The 18,919-nt window shown below is 47.9% G+C and overlaps 1 protein-coding gene across 1 annotated transcript; it reads left to right on the plus strand.

Annotated features, from left to right (window-relative positions):
* Positions 1-13,414: 13,414 nt before the first annotated feature.
* Positions 13,415-17,638, plus strand: Cytl1 (cytokine like 1). Its single transcript, XM_051164868.1, has 4 exons — positions 13,415-13,591; positions 15,225-15,269; positions 15,399-15,527; positions 17,222-17,638. The coding sequence occupies exons 1-4, from the start codon at positions 13,430-13,432 to the stop codon at positions 17,297-17,299; spliced, it is 414 nt and encodes a 137-aa protein (XP_051020825.1). The 5' UTR covers positions 13,415-13,429; the 3' UTR covers positions 17,300-17,638.
* Positions 17,639-18,919: the final 1,281 nt, after the last annotated feature.

An 18,919-nucleotide genomic window follows, 5' to 3' on the forward strand; every position in this document is an offset into this window, starting at 1 on the left:
CTCTCATCACCCAGGGAGGGAGACTGTGGCACAAGAAAAACAAGCTGATATCAAAGGCTAAGAAAAGAAATAATTCAAATTCTGAAATCAAACATGTATATCAGACTTGCTGAAAGGACATAGCAGTGACCCAGAATGGAATAGTGGCTATTTTGAGAGTTATAAATAAATTCAGCTCTTAAATCTTTTTCTAAGTGTTTTTCTTATGTTAACAATTAGTGAAAACGGTGGTGTTTCGAAAAGTCTTTCAAACATTGCTCCTGGGTTCAAAAGATGTATGTGGCACTTTACTGCTGTAATTACTGTGGGACATAAGAGAGGTAGTACAACTGGCTCCATTTTTCTCAGATGAAGAAAAGAGGTTCTTGGGGTTGAACGGTTGGTCCTTAATTCCCTTAAATCATTAAATGTCCCCCACAAACTTCATGGCTTAAAAGAACAGAAATCTTAGCACTTGGGAGGCAGAGGCAGGTGGATCTCTGAGTTCCTGGCTTGCCTGGTCTATAGAGTGAGTTCCAGGACAGCCAAGGCTACACAGAGAAGCCCTGACTTGAAAGGAAAAAACAAAAAAGAAGAAGAAGAAGAAGAAGAAGAAGAAGAAGAAGAAGAAGAAGAAGAAGAAGAAACAACCACAACAACAACAACAACAGCAACAGGTTTATGTTTGCTCCTTAGGAGACCAGAAGTCCAAAGCCAAGATGCCCACCTCACTATTCCTAAGGAACTGTGGGAACATCTGTGCCATGCATCTTCCAACAACTGGCATCTTCTAGCCTCTGGCTCCAGGTATTTCTTCGCTTGGGGATACAAGTCCCCATTCTCTGCTGCCTATGTTACCCAGCCTGCTCTTAGCTGCCTCTCATGTGGACTTCTCTTCATTTTTACTGGAATGGGCTTCCCTTAGGAACCAAGAGGTTCCTGTTCAACCCAAAAGTCTTCAGGAATGTAAGGGGAGCTAACTGGTGAGTGGTACCCAATCTCTGTCACCTCTGGTCTCAAAGAGAGCTGACATGGAGTCCCCCAAAAACCTTAGCCACAAATCTTCATGGTGGAAGGTATTGGTCACATAATCCTGGTAAATCTGAATCACATCTTTGCCATTTCTATAACCCACACGTGCTGGGTGCCATCAGTCTCTCCGGAGAGGAAGTCTGAACTTGACTCCAGCTGTACTCCTGATGAAGCAGTCCTCCAATCTGTCCTTCTGGCCTTGCCACTGATGCAATTTTGTGTGGTCTCAACTCTATGCAAAACATAAAATTAAATAGAATCCATTACAATACATGGCCTGAGCCTGCTGGCCTTTGGGGGTACATCAGACATGAGGAGGTCTAGGAAGATCTGATTTGAGAAGCCCTCAAGAAGAAAAGAAAAGAGAAGAAACTAGGGGTGTGCTTTCCTATCACTCACCAGCCCCAAAGACAGACACTCAATAAGACCTTTTCTTTTGTGTCTTATATTGCAGCATACAGTCTCGTGAGCACTTGTGCTATTGCTGAGGACGTGAACCCGGATCCACTGGCCTCTCTTGCCTTCGGTGCTCTCCATGCCTAAGACTATAATGTTTAATTTTCTGTAACTTGATCTCACCATCGAGGCTAATGTTATTCCCTGGAGCAGGGTCTCTTCTGTGCCAAACCATTATTATTTTTTTAAGAGTCCCCTAGATCAGATCTTGTTATTGTTTTTGTTAAGCCTATTTTATTTAAAACTTAAGTCTGGTTTCCTAGAGTAAATATTGTCTGCTGGCGTTACAGTTCTAGTCACTCTGCTTGGCAGCATTGTACCTTACAGAAAAAGAAAATGGTAAGACTGTTTGTGGCACACTGAGATAAAGCAGGAACTGCATGGGCAGCCCTGTAGTTGAAACTCATCTCCCTTGCATGGGTGGCTATCCCCTGTGATTAAGAACTCTGCATTTCAAAACACAATTTCACTGCACATCCTGGTGCGTGTTGTGTGTGTATATGTTCAGTCAACATAAGGGTTTATAAATTGCTTCCACTGTTGGCGTCTTGGTATTGCAAGACTCCCCTGGAGGTATTTTCATAGTTTGGAACTTAGTAACCCTACAATATCTGAACTGCTCATTCTTCCATTAAAACGATTTGCAGCATAGCTCCACGGTGCCCTCAAGTTACATGTTTGTGGAAGACTACAGCTGCGATGTGAACCAGGCAGGGCAGGAAGAGTTTCCCAACTGCCAAAGGCAACATCCAATGGAGTGTGTTTCCCCTGTATTCCTGCCTGGTTTATAAGGATTTTTAGAGGCTCAAGGGGGTATCATGAACAGGGGAAAACGTGTGTGTGTGTGTGTGTGTGTGTGTGTGTGTGTGTGTGTGTACAGTAAGTCCTCTATGTCAGTTCTTCATATATAAAACAGAGGAACTTTTTCTTGCTGTTTGGGATTGGGAAATGACCCCGCCCCCAAAGCATGATGCTTTCACATGGCCTCAATAACAAGATCTTACTGCTGTTCTTGCCCCGTCTCTTTGTCATCTTGACCCCTCCCCATCTCCTCTTCAGAAGGGGCTATCTCTGGAGTGCTTTCATCTGACTAGGAAACCTCTTCCAAAAGAGATGCAGTCGCCATCGCCCCCTCCATGGGCATCCTATCTTGTAACTATAGAATCCTAGTCACTAGCGAGAGGAAGGGCTGGGGTGGTCAGCATGTCCAAACAGGCTTGCATCTGCTCCAGATTACCTGGGATTGGCGTGCATCTGAGATTATCTGGGAGACCTGTCAGCACAATGAGAACATAGACCTTGGTGAGCTTCTGCCTCTTGCCTGCCAGAATCCCACAAAGCTGTCCCCAGCCATTCACTTCCCCCAAGGAGCCACTTAGCCCTGTCAGAACCACCCGCTCCCCTTCTCATGCTGGATCCGCACTGGGGAACAGGCCAGGTATCAGAGATCTATAGAAGATTTATCCTTCCTGTGCTGTGTGTGTGTGCATGTGTGTGTGTGTGTGTTTTGCATGTGCATGCAAGTGCATGTGTGTATAAATCAGAGATCTACAGAAGCTCCATTCTTCTTCTGTGTGTTTGTGTGTGTTGCACATACATGCATGTGCACGTGTGCGTGGGTCAGAGAACAACCCTGGTTGTCATTCCTCCTCAGTGGGTTTTTTACATTTATTTAGTTAGTTGTGCATGAGAGAGTGCGTTACACATCATAGTGCATGTGTGGAGAACAGAGGGCAACCTGTAAGGTTCTGGGGATGAAATTCAGGTTATCGGGGCGTGGAGAGAAGTGACTCTTTATCTGCTGAGCCACCTCACTACTCCCACATTTTTTTTATCTGAGGGGGAGGTTATTTGTTTCTTGCTGGGGTGTGGCTTTCCAATTAGGCTATGCTGGCTGACAGGCAAGCCTGGCTCGAGGGATTCACCTGTCTCCACTTCCCCAGTACTGGGGTCACACATGTGTGTCTTCAGTGCCTGGCTTTTTCTTTTTTCACGTAGGTTCCGGGCATTGAACACGGGTCCTTATGCTTACACGGCAAGCACTTTGTCCACAAGCCATCTCATCAGGCCAGGGCCTTACATCTTCTATGCAGTGCATTAAGCTCAATTCATAAAACACCATTGTCACACTCATGCTATGTATCCAGGGCCTGGGAGAGTTTACACACACATGGGTCTCCCCAGTGAGGGAGAACAGCTCGGAGATTCTCACAACATGAGGAGTTTGGGCTTTGTGTCCACACCACCTTAACCTCTTGCCAGGGGTCAGAAGCTGATCTGACACACCACCTCTCCTCACTCAGAGTTGGGGTATAGTCTGAGGATTTTATACCCATCAGGATGACTGTAAAGAGAAAATGTCGGCTGTAGAAGCCTTCTGTACAATGCTCTTTTGACCCTTCCTTATTCCTTACTTAAACCACCAGCAAACCCCAATCTCTAAAACTATGCCTTCCCCTGAGGGAAGAAAGGAACCATTCAAATAAGATGTTTATAGAACCCAGAGGCCGTACTTAGCGTGGCTCACCATGCCAACAACCTGGAGGGGTCGTGCCAGTTTCTGCAGTGGTCTATGCCCAGGCTTTTGGTCAAAGATGTAGATTTTTCTCTCTGCTTCCTGCCCTGGGTGTGTCCTGGCTATGGGGCTTCCTGGAAGGCCAGAAGCCAAAACACTCAAAATGTGTCCCAAGGGAGGGAGCTTGGCTTCTCAAAAGAGGTAGCTTGCAGGAGCTATAGGAGAAGGGACTCCAGGACTCTGGGCCAGCTGGGAAGGTTTGGGGGGGGGGGGGGTAGGGATCGGTGGCTTGCTCTGCCTGCAGCTGTAGATAGACCCCATGGGTCCCTCCGAATCAGGAGGGGAAGCAACAAAAGACACCATTCATTCATTCATTCCTCCTGCTGAGCCCCAAGCCCAGGGCTAGCATGCCAAGGCCCTGACCCCAAACCCCTCAGGACCTAGTGTGTATGTGTGTGTTTGGCAGTTGAAACTGGGTTTACGGGGGCTAGCATTACATAACTACAACAGGAAAACCCCAGTGCTTACCCTACACCAGGCACTGATCTGGGGGATTTGAGTGTATGGACTAGTTAGTCCTCTCAAAAGTTGTGCACAATCTCATGATCAGTGTGTGTCTGTTTCTCTGTATGTGTGTGTGCGCGCGCATGTGTGTGTGCATGCATATGTGTACATACACGTTGTATCCCAGAAATATATACAAGTATTGTAGGTAAAACACAAATCAAGGAAGCTTTTCCAACTTCTCTCTGGGTCTACATGGGTACCCAGTGCCGTTGCCATCTTACTGAGAAAGACCAAGAAGTTGCACCTTTAGAAGCAGGCAGAACAGGCAGTCTAGGGAGGCCAGTTTGTGGCTCAAGGTTTGAGTTTAAGCCTTTAAGTCAAGCTAGACCTCTAAAATATTAACAGTCATACATCCTTTGCTAGGAGCTAGGGAGCTGCCAGTCGGAGTGAGATGGGGTTTGTGCTTCATGGGAGCACAGGGAAGATGCAACAGCTCTGAAGACGGTGATAGTGATGGCCGCATTGCACTGCGCTGTCCTCACTGCCCTGGATAGTAAAGGTAGAAGTATGGTATGTTTCGTGCCAAGCATGCTTTACTACAGTACAGTTTTTCCCTAACTGTGGAGGAGACAGCGCTGCTATAGGCACCCAACACAATGCCTAGGACATCCTTGGGTCCCTTTAGTTACAAAAGGAATCATTAAGGATAGATGCTTCAGGAGCTAAAGAGATGACTCAGTGGTTAGGAGTACTGGCTGCTCTTCCAGAACACCCATGTTTGGTTCCCAGGATCCACATGGTGGTTCACAACCACCTTCGACTCCAGTTCCAACCACCTGACGCCCTCTTCTGGCCCCTACAGGCAACAAGCACACAGACATAAGTTCAACGGGGTCTGGGCCTCAAGCTTCAGCTGAGCGGATGCCATCTATGACACAGACATCCAGAACTGTCTGCTCGCCCTGTCAGAGGTGTCCACTTGTTGAGAGAAATGTGTTGGAAGAGTGATCTGACCTTTGAACTCTTTAGCATGAGGCAGGACTGACACCCTTGCAAGTATTCTAGGTGCTCTAAAAACATTGCACAGGGGAGCTGACTTTGGGGAATGTTTTTGGCTATGCACAACATGGGAGCCCCACTTCAGTCCTCACAGCACAGCTTAGGGAGTCAGTCCAAGATGAAGTACATGCTAGAAGTTACGGGTCTGCTGGGTGTGGCACTGAACACAGCTCATTGTACCTGTGGGCTCCACTCTGGCAGTGTGCACACAACCATAGCTGTCACCTCCCACTCTCACCCCAACCCCCATCAAGGCAGAAAGAACCCAATAGTTGGATGATGGGGCCTTTAGTGGCAGTAAGACCTCATATAAAACAGAGAATAGCCCTCAAAACACCACAGTAAATAAAGCCCAAGGACAGAAAAGCTCAAAAGTAGACTGGAAGATTACCCAGGGTCACACAGCACAGCAACCAGCTTTACACACTAATGTCCCTGAGCCACGGTGCTCAAATACCCATAGGCTTCAATGAAGATACCTTTTAGACAAGAGTAGTTTGAACCGTAGATTTTGAGTAAATCAGAGTGCTTGCCACAAAGTATATCAGCCTCATCCAGTTAATCCAAAGTCCAGATAAAGACTGAGGCCACTGAGCAGGAAAAACATCTGCATCCTCAGTGTCAGCTCCACTATGAACCTCCAGCCTGCCCACTAGTCCACCCATACACCTGCCCACCCATATACCTGCCCACCCACCCACCCATCCACCTGCCCACACGACTGGCTACCACATGAACTTAGGATGTGCCAAGATTCCACAAGAGTGTGAGCCAATTCCTTCAAACCAACCATTCTCAATACATGGTTTGGTGGCTTGAATAGGTATGGCCCTCATGGGCTCATGTATTCGAATGCTTGGTCATTAGGGAGTGGTGCTACATGAGAGGAATTAGGGGGTGTGGCCTTGTTGGAGGAAGTGTGTCACTGGGAGTGGGTCATGGTGTTTCAAAAGTTCAAGCTAAGTCCAGTATTTCTCTCTTCCTGCTGTCTCCATACCATCGTGCTCCCTGCCAGCTCCAGTTAAATTCTTTCCTTTATAAGAGTTGCCATGCTCATGGTGTCTCTTCATAGAAATACAGCAGTGACTAAGATACATTGGTAGGTAGATATGCAGGTGATAGATAGGTAAAAAGAAATTGATGATTGATAAAAGAGGGGGATAGATAGATAGATAGATAGATAGATAGATAGATAGATAGATAGATAGGAAAATAGATGGTAGGTAAATAGATCCTAGATAAAAAGACAGGCAGATAGTAAATGGATAAGTAAGTAGATGAGAGACGATAGATAGGAAGATGGTAGATGATAAAAATGATAGATACGGTAAGATGTAAGTGACAGATGATAGGCAGGCAGATGATAGACAACAGAGACAGAGATCTATAATACATATATCAAACATGCATATGTGTCTCTACTAGATAGATAGATGGATAGATAGATAGATATTCATGTGCATACAGAATACACACACACTCCAGAATCTTCTGATGGGAAAAAAATCCATCACCTCCTGAACTATCTTATCACATGGGATAGACTACAGGGCTGTGTGTACCTTCAGTGGCCTAAGGGTGCTCCATCTTGACCTAAGTGCAGGAGTAAAGACATATATGCTGGCCAGTACCCACAGGGAGTTCTCGAAGAGGTTGGCCATCAATCCAGTGGCAACATCCAAGTCCATGGTCCTTCACAGAGCTAAACCAGACCTCTCCTTGGAAGGCTTCTGCCTCCTCCTCCTCCTCCTCTCTACAGAAACAGCACAGTGAGAAATGCTAGGGTAGCACTTCTCTTGTGGCCACTGCCCATTGGAGCTTGAATCCATGTTTGGGAACATTTAGAGTTCTTTCTTCCAAAAGATGATGTTTTCAAAACCCCTGGCCACAGCAGAGCCCAGTGTTTTTCTTTATTCCTTCACTTGGGACCAGATAGGTCAACTTTCCATTTGGCTTTGCCATGAGACACAGAGTCATAGCTCCAAAACATGTCCCACAAACACAGGGATGCTGTCATCAATAGAAGCCCCACAAATTGCATCCTGGCTGACTGCCCTGCCTGTCCAGCCCCAGGACTGACTAATTGTTTCCTTAGGATGGGACCACCCACCAGTCACTGGCTCCTGGCTCAATTAGAGAAAAAATGGGGGAAAGAAAAGGCTCTTTGATTTGGAGGTTGCCTCCAGTGCTGGATTTCACACAGTGTGCCATCACCTGCCCTGAGTGCCTCTATCACTGGCCATGATGATCACTGGCGGGGGAAGAGCCAACAGAGAAGTATTGATAATGGCATGGCCATTTCAACCTTGGATGTCCTCGTAATGACCTCCTCATAAGGACAGGAACACAGAGAGCATGTGGGATGGTTGTTCTGTGTTCTAGCCAAGTTACATGGGGTCAGAGCAAATAGTGACTTCCTGTTTCTTATGATTACCCCAGGACTTTCCCATAACCCCTTGGGGCTGAGGAAAGAAAATTTCCTTGGCCACCAGCATCATTTGTTAGCATGTGCCCATCTGAACAGACAAAAGGAAAACCAAATAGTCTTCCTCTATAGTAGCTAAAAAGGACCAAAGCCCTGAAAGCCCTAGGTCACAAACAACACACATTGCCACCACCCATTTGCTGTAGCTGCAACGCAACACCCAAATCTATGTAATTTACAAAAAAACAGAATTGTATCTGGTTCATGTTTGTAGAGGCCATGAAGTCCAAGACACTGGCATCTCTTGTATTGGGGTCTCCCATGGTGGAAGCAGAGGGTCCATGCACAGAATATAAAGGGCAGTAGACAGGAAACTCTAAGATAACTAGCCCCCTCCCCCAGAAGAGGGACATAGCTTTCATGACTTAATCCTCTGCCTCTTAATAAGCACAGCGGTAATTACAGTTCAGTTTGGTACTTAGAAGAAACCACAAAACACATTCGAATTTAAGCTGGGAGAGCTGTCTTCCTGTGAGCATAATAAACATTATGGTGCCCTCCAGGCCTCTGTCCTACACTGTGACTTTTCTCACAGGGGCAGCTAAATATCTGATAGAAACAACCTTGAGGAGGAAAGGTGATCATAGCTCATGGTGCCAGAGTGCTCAGTTCATCATGGCAGGACAGCCCCAGCAAGAAGACCTGCTCAGCCAAGCAGCAGGAGCCTGCAACAGAGTACCTCACAAAGCAAACAAACCAGGAAGCAACGACGGGACAGAAAATTGGGCTGGACCATAACTCTCAAAGGCCTGCCACCAATATGGACTTAGGGCAGCTGGGTGCCACCTCTAACGGCTTCATAACCACTTAAACAGTGCCACCTGCTGGGGAAACAGGTGTTCAAACATGTGACCTGTGAGGGACATTGCATGTTCAACTCAAGGAGCATATGTACAGAGAGAGAGAGAGAGAGAGAGAGAGAGAGAGAGAGAGAGAGAGAGAGAGAGACTGACTTGCACACACTGTCTTAGTAGGACAGATTCCCATCTCAGGAGCTCTGAAGCACAGTGCTGTTATTATACCCTTGCTTAGTTTAACCCCTTCACAAGGACAGCAAAATCTCTGTGGTTCACCATTTCATCCAGCAGGGCCCACAGTGGTTGAGAGACATTGTGCCTGGCAATACAGGAAGAATCTACTTGAGAAGAGAACTAGTATCTGCTCAGACAGCCACAGGCTCTGTCACTCTGCAGCATTCTTGGAAGAAATAAGGTCCAGAGAGGTTTGGACCTCATCTAAGACACAGTGGGGAATGGGAGAGGTCTGGGAGTGGGGGTGTGGGGTGTTCTACAAAGCTTTACAGTTGTTTCTGGATATATATATATGTGTGTGTGTGTGTGTGTGTGTGTGTGTGTGTGTGTGTGTGTGTGTATTTCTCAGTTTCTTTCTTATCCTGGCTTTCATGCCAATAATTGAGACTCTATTATATTATTTTAAAAAGCTTCTCAGCAAAAGAAATGAGTAATCATCACTCTGTTATTAACCTTCTATGTTAATTTGGCTTCCTCCCAGTGTTTATTCCAAAGATACTTGCATTTTGTAGCTTTCCCTGCTCCAGCTTCCCTCCTGAAGTCTTTTAGACCTCTGCCTGTGACTGACTCCCCTACTTCCTCTTCTAACCCCGCCTGCCCTGGCCGGCAGGAAGTCCAGCCCTATTCTCTCCCCTGCTCAGCAATTGGCTGTAAGTTGCTTTATTGGCATACCAGGGGACATTGAGACAGGAGATTCTAAGAACAAGGATTGCAACCAGATGGGGGGCGGGGTGGGAAGTGGGGGCGGGGCAGATAACAGAAACCAGTATTTGAATTACACAGTAAATTTATACCTACAACAAAGAGCTTCCTGGACAGCCTTATTATTAGAGCAACCTGTTGTGCTAAAGGAGTCACAGAAATATGGGGAAAGGTTTGGAAGGGTTGGTGTGGGACATTTCAGTGGGATGTACATATGCATGCCTTTGGACACAGTTCCCTGCTCTCAAAACAAACAAACAAACAAACAAAAAACCAACCAGATGCTTCTAGGGCATTTGGAACAGGAGCAAGGGGTAAAGGGGAGTGGTTGCAGATATGTGTGTGTGTGTGTGTGTGTGTGTGTGTGTGTGTGTGTGTGTGTGTGTGTGTGTGTGTTATGTAGGTTCCTTAGCATACTTGTGTTGTGTTATGATGTTTGAATAACAAGAGTGGCCTTAAGATACGTGGACATCAATATGAAAATGTCAGCCCTCCAGGGCTGAGGAGATGGCTCAGTCAGTAAAGTCCCCACACAAACATGAGAACCCAACATCCACACACAAAAAAGTGATGTGTGTGACAGCACGTACCTGCAATCCCAGGGCTGGAAAGGCAGACACGATGACTCCTAGAGTTCAATGGCCAGCCAGTCTAGCTGAATTGGTGAATTCCAGGTCAATGAGAGGCCCTGTCTCAAAAAGTAAAGTGACTGGGGGAAAAGTGCCTGATGTTGACTTTTTGCCTCCACATACACATAAACATATACATACATGCACATAAGTGATCACATGGGCACACACATGTGCACACACAAACATGATGGTTACCCCTTCTAGAGGAGTAACAGTTCTTGAGGACACAGAAACCAACTCATGCTGAGGGCGCACAGAGGACCCTGTAACTACAGGGGGCATAGAATATCTCAGATGTAGCCATACAGTCCTTGGGCTCCACAAAGGCTATCTCTTCTCAGCTCTGTCTTCCCAGGAAGTGGCCTGGAGCACTTGCTCAGTTCTGGGGTAGTAGGAAAGGCTCCCCATCTGCTCCCATGAAATATTAGAAGTTGCTCATGTGGGGTCCCTATGGGCCTGGCTGAGTACCTTGTACCCTGATTCCTTGTCTACCACTGGACTCTGACTCTCAGGGCTCCAACACCTACCAGGTCTCATCCAGGATCAATGTCCACCAAGAGACCAGCCTGTCACTCATTTGATCCATAAACAGGACATGTGAATTCTGCCTCAGGCCTAGAAGCCACCTTGGCACTTTATCTGAACCAAAAAAGAAGCTCACAGCTCCATGTGGTATCCTGGATCAGGCTTTTTGTGACACATTTGTCTCAGCCCAGACACACTGAGGACTGTTCTTCTCAGCAGTGTGACATCAAAATGCTGCAAGGAACTTGTCTGGAGCCTGGGTTTGATTTCCGGCCCCGCCTTCTCCCATGTCCTGGATTTGAGGCTAGTGTTATGCACATCCAGAAGTCATGGGACATTTCAAAGAGCTCTGAAGTCCCTGACCACCTGGTGCATTTACCAGGAGACACACAGACCCTGCTCCAGACTGCCAGAGCATGCAGACTCTGGTGGCAGAGGAGATCTTCTCCCTCTCAACCTCCCTGATGCACACACTGTTCTGCCAACTGAGAGCTTCTTGCCCCAGGTCCAAGGTCAACTCTCAGAAGGATCTTAGGAAACACACTGCTGCCTACAAAACAGGAAAGGGCAGCTTACGATCCCTACCCAGGGTTCTGAACACCAAAAAAATAGATAAACAAAATGTGGGGACTGGCAGGGATGGCAGCCTTGCCCAGGGTGAAGCCACCTGTTTACAGGCGCTAAGTCTGGGGAGGGAACCTTCCACAAACACAGGGCCAGGTATTCATCCCTGCGGCTACCTCAGTCCTGCCTGCATCCAGAACACTATGCCCTGTTTCTGTCCTGAGGTCATCGAATGGGCAGCACAGCCAGGCCCCTGGAAGCAGGAAGATTTGGTGCCAGCAGGTCCAGACATGGGTCTAGAACCCTGGTGCCACTACCCAGTGTCATACTTCCCAGAGATCCCCTGTTTTCTTGTCTAGGGAATATAATCACACACACACACACACACACACACACACACACACACACACACACACACACACTGTGCAGCATGGCACCTGCAGCTGCAGTCACCTTGATGGATGCCAGTATCATAGCAACACACAGGGTCCTGTGAGTACCACCCTCACTCTTTGGGACTGTTTCCTGTGGCAGGGTCAGGTTTCAGCAGAGGCCATAACCATAGCACAGAAGTCTTGGTGACTCCTGTTTTGACAATGTGCCTGGCACAAGCTCTGCCTGGCCTGTACAGTGTCCTGACTATTCCTCACTAGGGACACTTGTCAGCCCGTTGCACTCAGTGAGAAAGTAAGGTAGATGTAAGAAATTGATGCAAGGCTGTGGCCGTGGCCAGAATGGCAATGGGGTCATTCTGCACCTCAGCATCTAAGTGTGATGCTTTCCTCTTCTGTGCTGCTTCAGTGTAGGCTCAATTTTCTTAACCAATATATTTTATTGCAACTTATTAACCAAGCATACGTCACTTATAACCCGACTAACCAAACCAATAGGAAAAGAAGATTAAGGAACACAATAACAAAACGGTAAGGATATCAGTTCCGAGGAGTGATTCTCCTGGCATAATCAGCAGGATTTCTTCTGCTGGAACCTGGAGTAACCAGAACCCAGAACCTCAGCAGGAGCCAGAGCCCCAAAGCCGTCTCTTGAGCGGTTCTCTCTAGGAGCATCTCGAAGTGCAGTGATGAACAACCAAAACTATCCCAAGTCTCCAAAAAGCCTTGCCTCCAGTTCTGGGCTCATTTATATATCTCCTCCCAGAGTCTGGTCAAGGGATCTTTTCAGCTGACAACAATCAAGCTCCCGCACGAGGTGGTTGGTCTTCTAGTGGATTAACCTCACCTGTTCTCTCACAAGACCGTTTCTATCTCTCACTTGGGATCCTAAAAAAACAGGATTATGGCTCCTTCACTTCAGCCCTAAAAAGATACAGGCTTTTACTTCTCTGTCCTCTGGGGCCTATATTGAGGAGTCAGGGAGCCAGAGGTGTGGCAGAAGTCTCTCCTCAGGACCCAGAACTGCATCTGGCAGTCCCCATCCTGCTCAGTGGCTGCTCCATGGAGGATTGTAGTCAGGCTGCCTGACCCCCAGCGCCACACATTGACCTGCCCAGCAGGTCTTCCTCTATCTGGAATTCTGGTCCAGGACAACCAGTCTCCATTCTGACACTGGGCAACACTGCCCTTTCCAGCCTCCGATCCAACCTCCCATTCTTCTACCTCTCCCAGCTTCCCCTCTGACCCTCTCGACTTCTCTTTCTGCCATGAGAGAAATTTCTGGTAGAAAGTGAATGCCTGCTTCTCTATAGGTGCCTCCAGCCCCTCCCCTCCCCCAACCCTGCAACCCCCCCCCCCTTACTACAGCTTCCTTCTGAAAGACTCCAGTGTCTCAGACCCTATGGGAGTGTCACATTCTGGGTCCCACCCTTTTTGGATTCCTGGCCCTGGCCAGGGGCCCACAGGAAAAAGGTGGGGAGCCTGAGCCCTGGATATCCCTCAGCAGCTGTTTAAAGGGGACGCTGGCCCAGTGGTAGGCAGAAGACACCATGGCATCCAGGATACTGGCTCTGCTGCTGCCACTGCTGCTGATGGTGGTGGTCTGTCCTCTGGCAGTACAGGCTGCGCCCCCCACCTGCTATTCTAGGATGCTGACCCTAAGCCAGGAGATCATGGCTGACTTCCAGAGCCTGCAGGCTTCAGAGCCTGGGGTAAGTTCCGGATTTGCCTCTCTTGCCTTGGGAGGATAGATAGATAGAGAGAGAGAGAGAGAGAGAGAGAGAGAGAGAGAGAGAGAGAGAGAGAGAGAGAGAGAGAGATGTAAGATAAAAATTTAAAAACAGCTCCCTACAGAGACTAGTTTAGAGTTCTACAACACTAATGGAACTGAGCTTCTTTAGTTCTGTAGTTAGCCTGATGACCAACAAGATATGCCAAGGGGATGACACATCTCTTGTCTGCTGAAGGACTGTGGGACAGTTACTCAGCCCAGCTCAGCTTTCTTCTCTGTAAAGAAAGGAGATACTTGCATCTCCCTAGGTGCAACGGGACTGAAAGGATTGACCACAGGGACAAGTGTTAAGGCTGTTAGCCCTATCCTCAGATGAAGACCCCACAAACTCAAGGGAGTCCCCCCCAAGGAGTGCTGCCAGGGAGAGAGAGCCAGGGTCCTTGGCCTGCTGATCTCTAATAGAAGCCAAATACATTCAACTCCACTCCGAGCCTGGGTACACTTCAGAAGTGTCACTCTGCGCACGCTTCAAACAGCCCCCAACATTCTTCAAGTATTGGGGATCCCATTATCTTAACACTTTGCTTTTTTTTTAAAGTTAAATTGCATCCATTAATGCCTCATGATAAACATGATAGATTGTAAACTAGTAGGAAAATGCACAAAGGACCAAGAAAAAAGTAGCATTTGTGATCCTGCCACCTAGAGGCAATTGCTGCTATAACAATTGGAGGGCAGCACTCACTCTGTGCAAGTGACGATGGTGGTGGACGAGGAGGAGGAGGAGGAGGAGGAGGAGGAAGAGGAGGACACATATAGATTACATAGCACCAATAGCTTTGCAAGCTGCTTATTAACATATTAAGTGCATGTTCATTTGTGCAACACTTCTTTTGAGAGTTGTACCTTAATCCCTTGCCACAAAACAGACACAGCATTGACCTTAGGGGCATCTGGTGCTAGAAAGTAAGAGCAGAGGCTCAGAGCTGCAGGATGGGACAAAGTGGAAAGCAAAACACTGTTTTCTAATTCACATATGAGGAACTGGGTCACAAAGAAGATCGCAGCCCCAGGTCACATAGAGGTTCCTAGAGGAGAGGACACTAGATGTACAGGCCTTTGGTTCTGCATACACACACACACACACACACACACACACACACACACACACACACACACACCTCTTTATAGTGATGTGTTATAGCTTATATGCTTTGCTCTGTATTACAGTGTAAAGCTCTTATATAGATAAATATATTTAAATATGTTTATGTATGTTATCTTCATACAGCTAGCTAGTTGCTGCAAAACCAGCTTAAATGTTTGATTACATTATATCTACAATCTATGTAATAGCCTACATGTATTTGTACATGCATGTACACATGTGTTTGTATAAAATGGTGTCCTAATTCATGGTACTGTAAAGGTTGTGCTCTGAAGTAAGATTCCGGAAGAGCAGGCATCATGATGCAAGACATGACGTGGGTGCCATGGCATAAGGGGAAAAACAAACAAGTTCTGGGGTCATTGTCTGGGGGCAGCTGGCAGGGAGCAGACTGTGCCCAAGCTGTCCCTACGGTGTGTCCCATCCACTTGTTTGCTTCCTGCAGGATTCATGTGTGAGATATTTGCCCCGCCTCCACCTGGATATCCACGTAAGCGAGTGTTGCCTGGCAGGGTGGGATGGAGTGTGGTGGGAGTGAGCTACCTCTGCCGCTGGCCTGAGGGGGCAGCCATGGTTTGCGACTGCTTCTCCTATAGCCCTCTCTTGTTCCCACCCTCAGAATTACTGTGTGCTGGCCAAGCTGCGGGACTTTGTAGCCTCTCCTCAGTGCTGGAAAATGGCCGAAGTAGACGCTCTGAAGGACAGAGTGCGGAAGCTGTACACCATCATGAACTCCTTCTGCAGGCGGGTGTGTGAGGCCCTCAGGAGCCCTTTTCTGCTCTGAGCACCACAGGGAGGAGGGTTCGGGGAGGGACTTCCAATCCAAGCAGCTTTTCTACAATAGTCACCTTTGTTAAGTGAGCAGGACTCTGAATGGGGCCCCTCACCTCCCACGGCTTCACGGAGGCCATGTGGATGGCTCCATAGGTCTAGACCACTCCACAGATGTTCAAGGCAGAGCGCAAGAGCCAGATGTAGGGAGAGGACACTTCCTGAAGGAGGAGGGTCTAAGTGTGTGTGCGTGTCATCAGAGGGGCTGGTATTGGGGAGAAACAGAACAGACAGCTAGCACTGTGCTCCTACAGCCCAAGCCCCAGATAGTGTGGAGCTGTGGCCTCTTTTGCTCCTTCCTGTGGGAACACTCATTCATACATCACTTATGTGACCGTCTGGTGATGTCTGGGGAAGGGTTCTAATAGTTACACCATCACAGGGTGACCGCTCTCTACTGTCTGTCCCTATGATACCTAGCAAGGTAGCTAAATATACAATTCTAAATTCCAAGTTTTTTTTTAAAAAAAAATACCGCGTGACTCTGTGCGACTGTGTGTGTGTGTGTGTGTGTGAGAGAGAGAGAGAGAGAGGAGAGAGAGAGAGAGAGGATGAGGAGAGAGAGAGGAGAGAGGAGGGGAGCGGAGAAGAGAGAGAGAGAGAGAATATGAATGTGTGGCGTATGTACACAAGTGTAGGCCAGTGGGAGGACATTAAGTGTCTTGCTCTGACACACTCTGCCTATTTCCTTGAGCTAGGCTGGCAGACAGTAAGTCCCAAACTATCCCCCTGTCTTTTCTCCCCACAGCACTGGTATTACATGTGCACAGCCATGCACAGCCTCTTACATGGGTACTGGGGGATTTGAACTCAGGTCTTCACGCTTGTGCAGAAAATGGTTTTGTTATCTCCTCAGCCTCCCTCTTGTGTATGGGGGGAGAACATGGGGGAGTACATGTGTGTATACATGGAGGCACCTGCCAGGCCAGAATAAGGCCCTCCCCTCCGGAATCCATAGCTTGCTGGTACTTTCTCCTATGCCAGTCCCTCTTTGTTCCTGGACTCCCTTGGTTTGTTGTGAAGAAGGGAAGTTGAAATTAGCGGAGTGCCTTCTGGTGCATTGTGTGCACTGGCTGAAGTGGCTGGAGGTAGGGGCTGGTGCTACTCTGCAGTGGCTGTACACAGTTACCCTATTCACCACTCAGCCATCTGTCCATCTGGTCAACCAAAGCCTGAGTAAATTCCAATGAGAATGTGAAAAAAGAAAACACGATACTGGAGAGATGGCTCAGTGGCTAAGAGCACTGACTGTTCTTTCAGAGGACTGGGGTTCAATCCCCAGAACCCACATGGCAGCTCACAACTGTCTGTAACTCCAGTTCCAGGGGATCTAAGGCCCTCACACCAGTGCACATGAAATAAAATTAAATTAATATTTTTGAGAGAGAGAGAGAAAGAGAGATGGAGAGAGAGAGAGAGAGAGAGAGAGAGAGAGAGAGAGAGAGAGAGAGAGAGAACACTAGCACTAGCTCTCCATAGGGACAGAGGTATGTTTCCACACATTAGGGACGCTCACACCAGGAACACCTGAACAGGAGCCCTAGCACCGCCTGTGCGCTCCAGAGACACCCACAGCAGCGCATCTGCTTACTGCTTGCCTATCTTTTGCAGGACTTGGTGTTCCTCACAGATGACTGCAATGCTTTAGAATACCCAATCCCCGAGACCACGAGTCCTTCTGACTGGTAGAGCCAAGACAGCAGGTGAACCGGAAGAACAAGCCAGAGGCCCGAAGCTGGACCAGCTGGCCAAAGCAGAGCCACCACACGCTGTGCCTCCCTGCCACATGGCTCTCTCTACCTTCTGGAGCCCCAGTTAGGATCCTACCGCCGAGCATGCTTTGTGCACAGCTTGGAAGCTCAGCTCCTAGGTGTCTCATGGCTTATAAGAGGCACAAACAGGAAAGTTGCACACTGGCTTCTTTTGGGGGTGCAAGCAGCTTGGGAACATTAAAATCTCATGCCTTTGTGATTGTTTTAATAAGATAATGGGACCATTCTTCTTTCTGATCTCTGCTTACACCCAAAGAGGCTTTTCTTCCTTTCTCTCATTTTAAAGCTTTCTTTTTTTTTTTTTTTTTTTTTTTTTTTTTTTTACTGCTTTCACAATGTATTTACAAGGCTTTTATGTAGTGCGAATGAGCTGCCCTTTCACTGGAGGGTGATGAAAACCAAATAAACCTTTACCGAGAGAAGCAGGGGTGCTGCTTTATTACCCCCACGGTGGCCTCAGAGCACCTGCTACTCCCATGATGCAATTGTTGATTCCTCCCCATCAAGCCCATGTCTGAGTGTGTTTCGCCCCACCTGTATAAATAGTTGTGCCTAAGAAGTTGGGAGATGCTCAATCTCCTGCTGGGGACACAGTGTCCCTTTGGATGTAACCACTGGAAGTAGATTGATTGCACTGTACCCTCTGGAGGGCAGTGCCCTGTCACAAGTGCCTCAGGCACAAGGCTCAGGTCTTACACATCCGGAATGGACACTGAAGGACTCTAATGGTGGGTTGAGTGACCTGACTTACTCAAGATCACCAGCTGTTGAATGGAGAGCTTGGTTGAAGCCAAGCCCGGTGATCCCAAAGGCCATGTTTCTTCCCACGTTGGTTCCCTGCAGGTAAAACACACTGATCTCATTAACTTAGGAACCTAACAGCAGACTCTTGGCAAGGCCCCTGGGTCCTGGGAGTGTCTCCCCTGTGTCTTGTATTGTGTCAGGATCTGAGCTCCGCAGGCCAGACTGTTCTCCTACCTCAAACACTCTGGCCCTCAGATGATTCTGAAGATTGCCTGGGTGACAGTCATTTTGCTGCTTTGACAAGGTGACACAGACGTGGCTTATCATCAGAGAAATGTGTGGCCTTGTGGTGCAAGAGGCTGTGCTCTGGGCTGAGGTGCCACAGAAGTGTGTTCTCCAAAGCCCATCGCAGAATCGTCCCTTGCCTTCTGTGTGCTGCTGCAGGTGGAACTTGGGAGGAACACCAAGTCCTGGGAAAGACAAGCGAGCCGTGAGCAGACGTGCTGTCACAGGTGACCATAGCGACAAGTCACCTCAGTCTCCCCTCAATACAGAGTACTCTTACCACGTCTGTATCTCTCTTCTTACAGGGACACTAAATGTTGAACAAGGGCCCACCTGTACCCACAACAACCCTAAGTAAACACACTACCACTTCCCTGCAGCCCAGCCCTCGATAGCATCTTAATTCGATGGCCTTTGCATAGAGCCCATGTCCAAATAAGGTCACATTCACAGTTGCATGAGGTGTGCATACTTCAGTGTATGCACAAAGGAAAATAATGCCACAGAA

This window comes from Acomys russatus, chromosome 22 (genome assembly GCF_903995435.1).
Source record: "Acomys russatus chromosome 22, mAcoRus1.1, whole genome shotgun sequence".
Classification (NCBI taxonomy): domain Eukaryota; kingdom Metazoa; phylum Chordata; class Mammalia; order Rodentia; family Muridae; genus Acomys; species Acomys russatus.

Bases quoted from the DNA above. Each gene is read 5' to 3' on its own strand.
- Cytl1 (XM_051164868.1), top strand. From the start codon at position 13,430: ATGGCATCCAGGATACTGGCTCTGCTGCTGCCACTGCTGCTGATGGTG. The intron at 13,592-15,224 runs GTAAGTTCCGGA...TGCTTCCTGCAG, and splicing joins TGCAGGCTTCAGAGCCTGGG to GATTCATGTGTGAGATATTT. The intron at 15,270-15,398 runs GTAAGCGAGTGT...TCCCACCCTCAG, and splicing joins GCCTCCACCTGGATATCCAC to AATTACTGTGTGCTGGCCAA.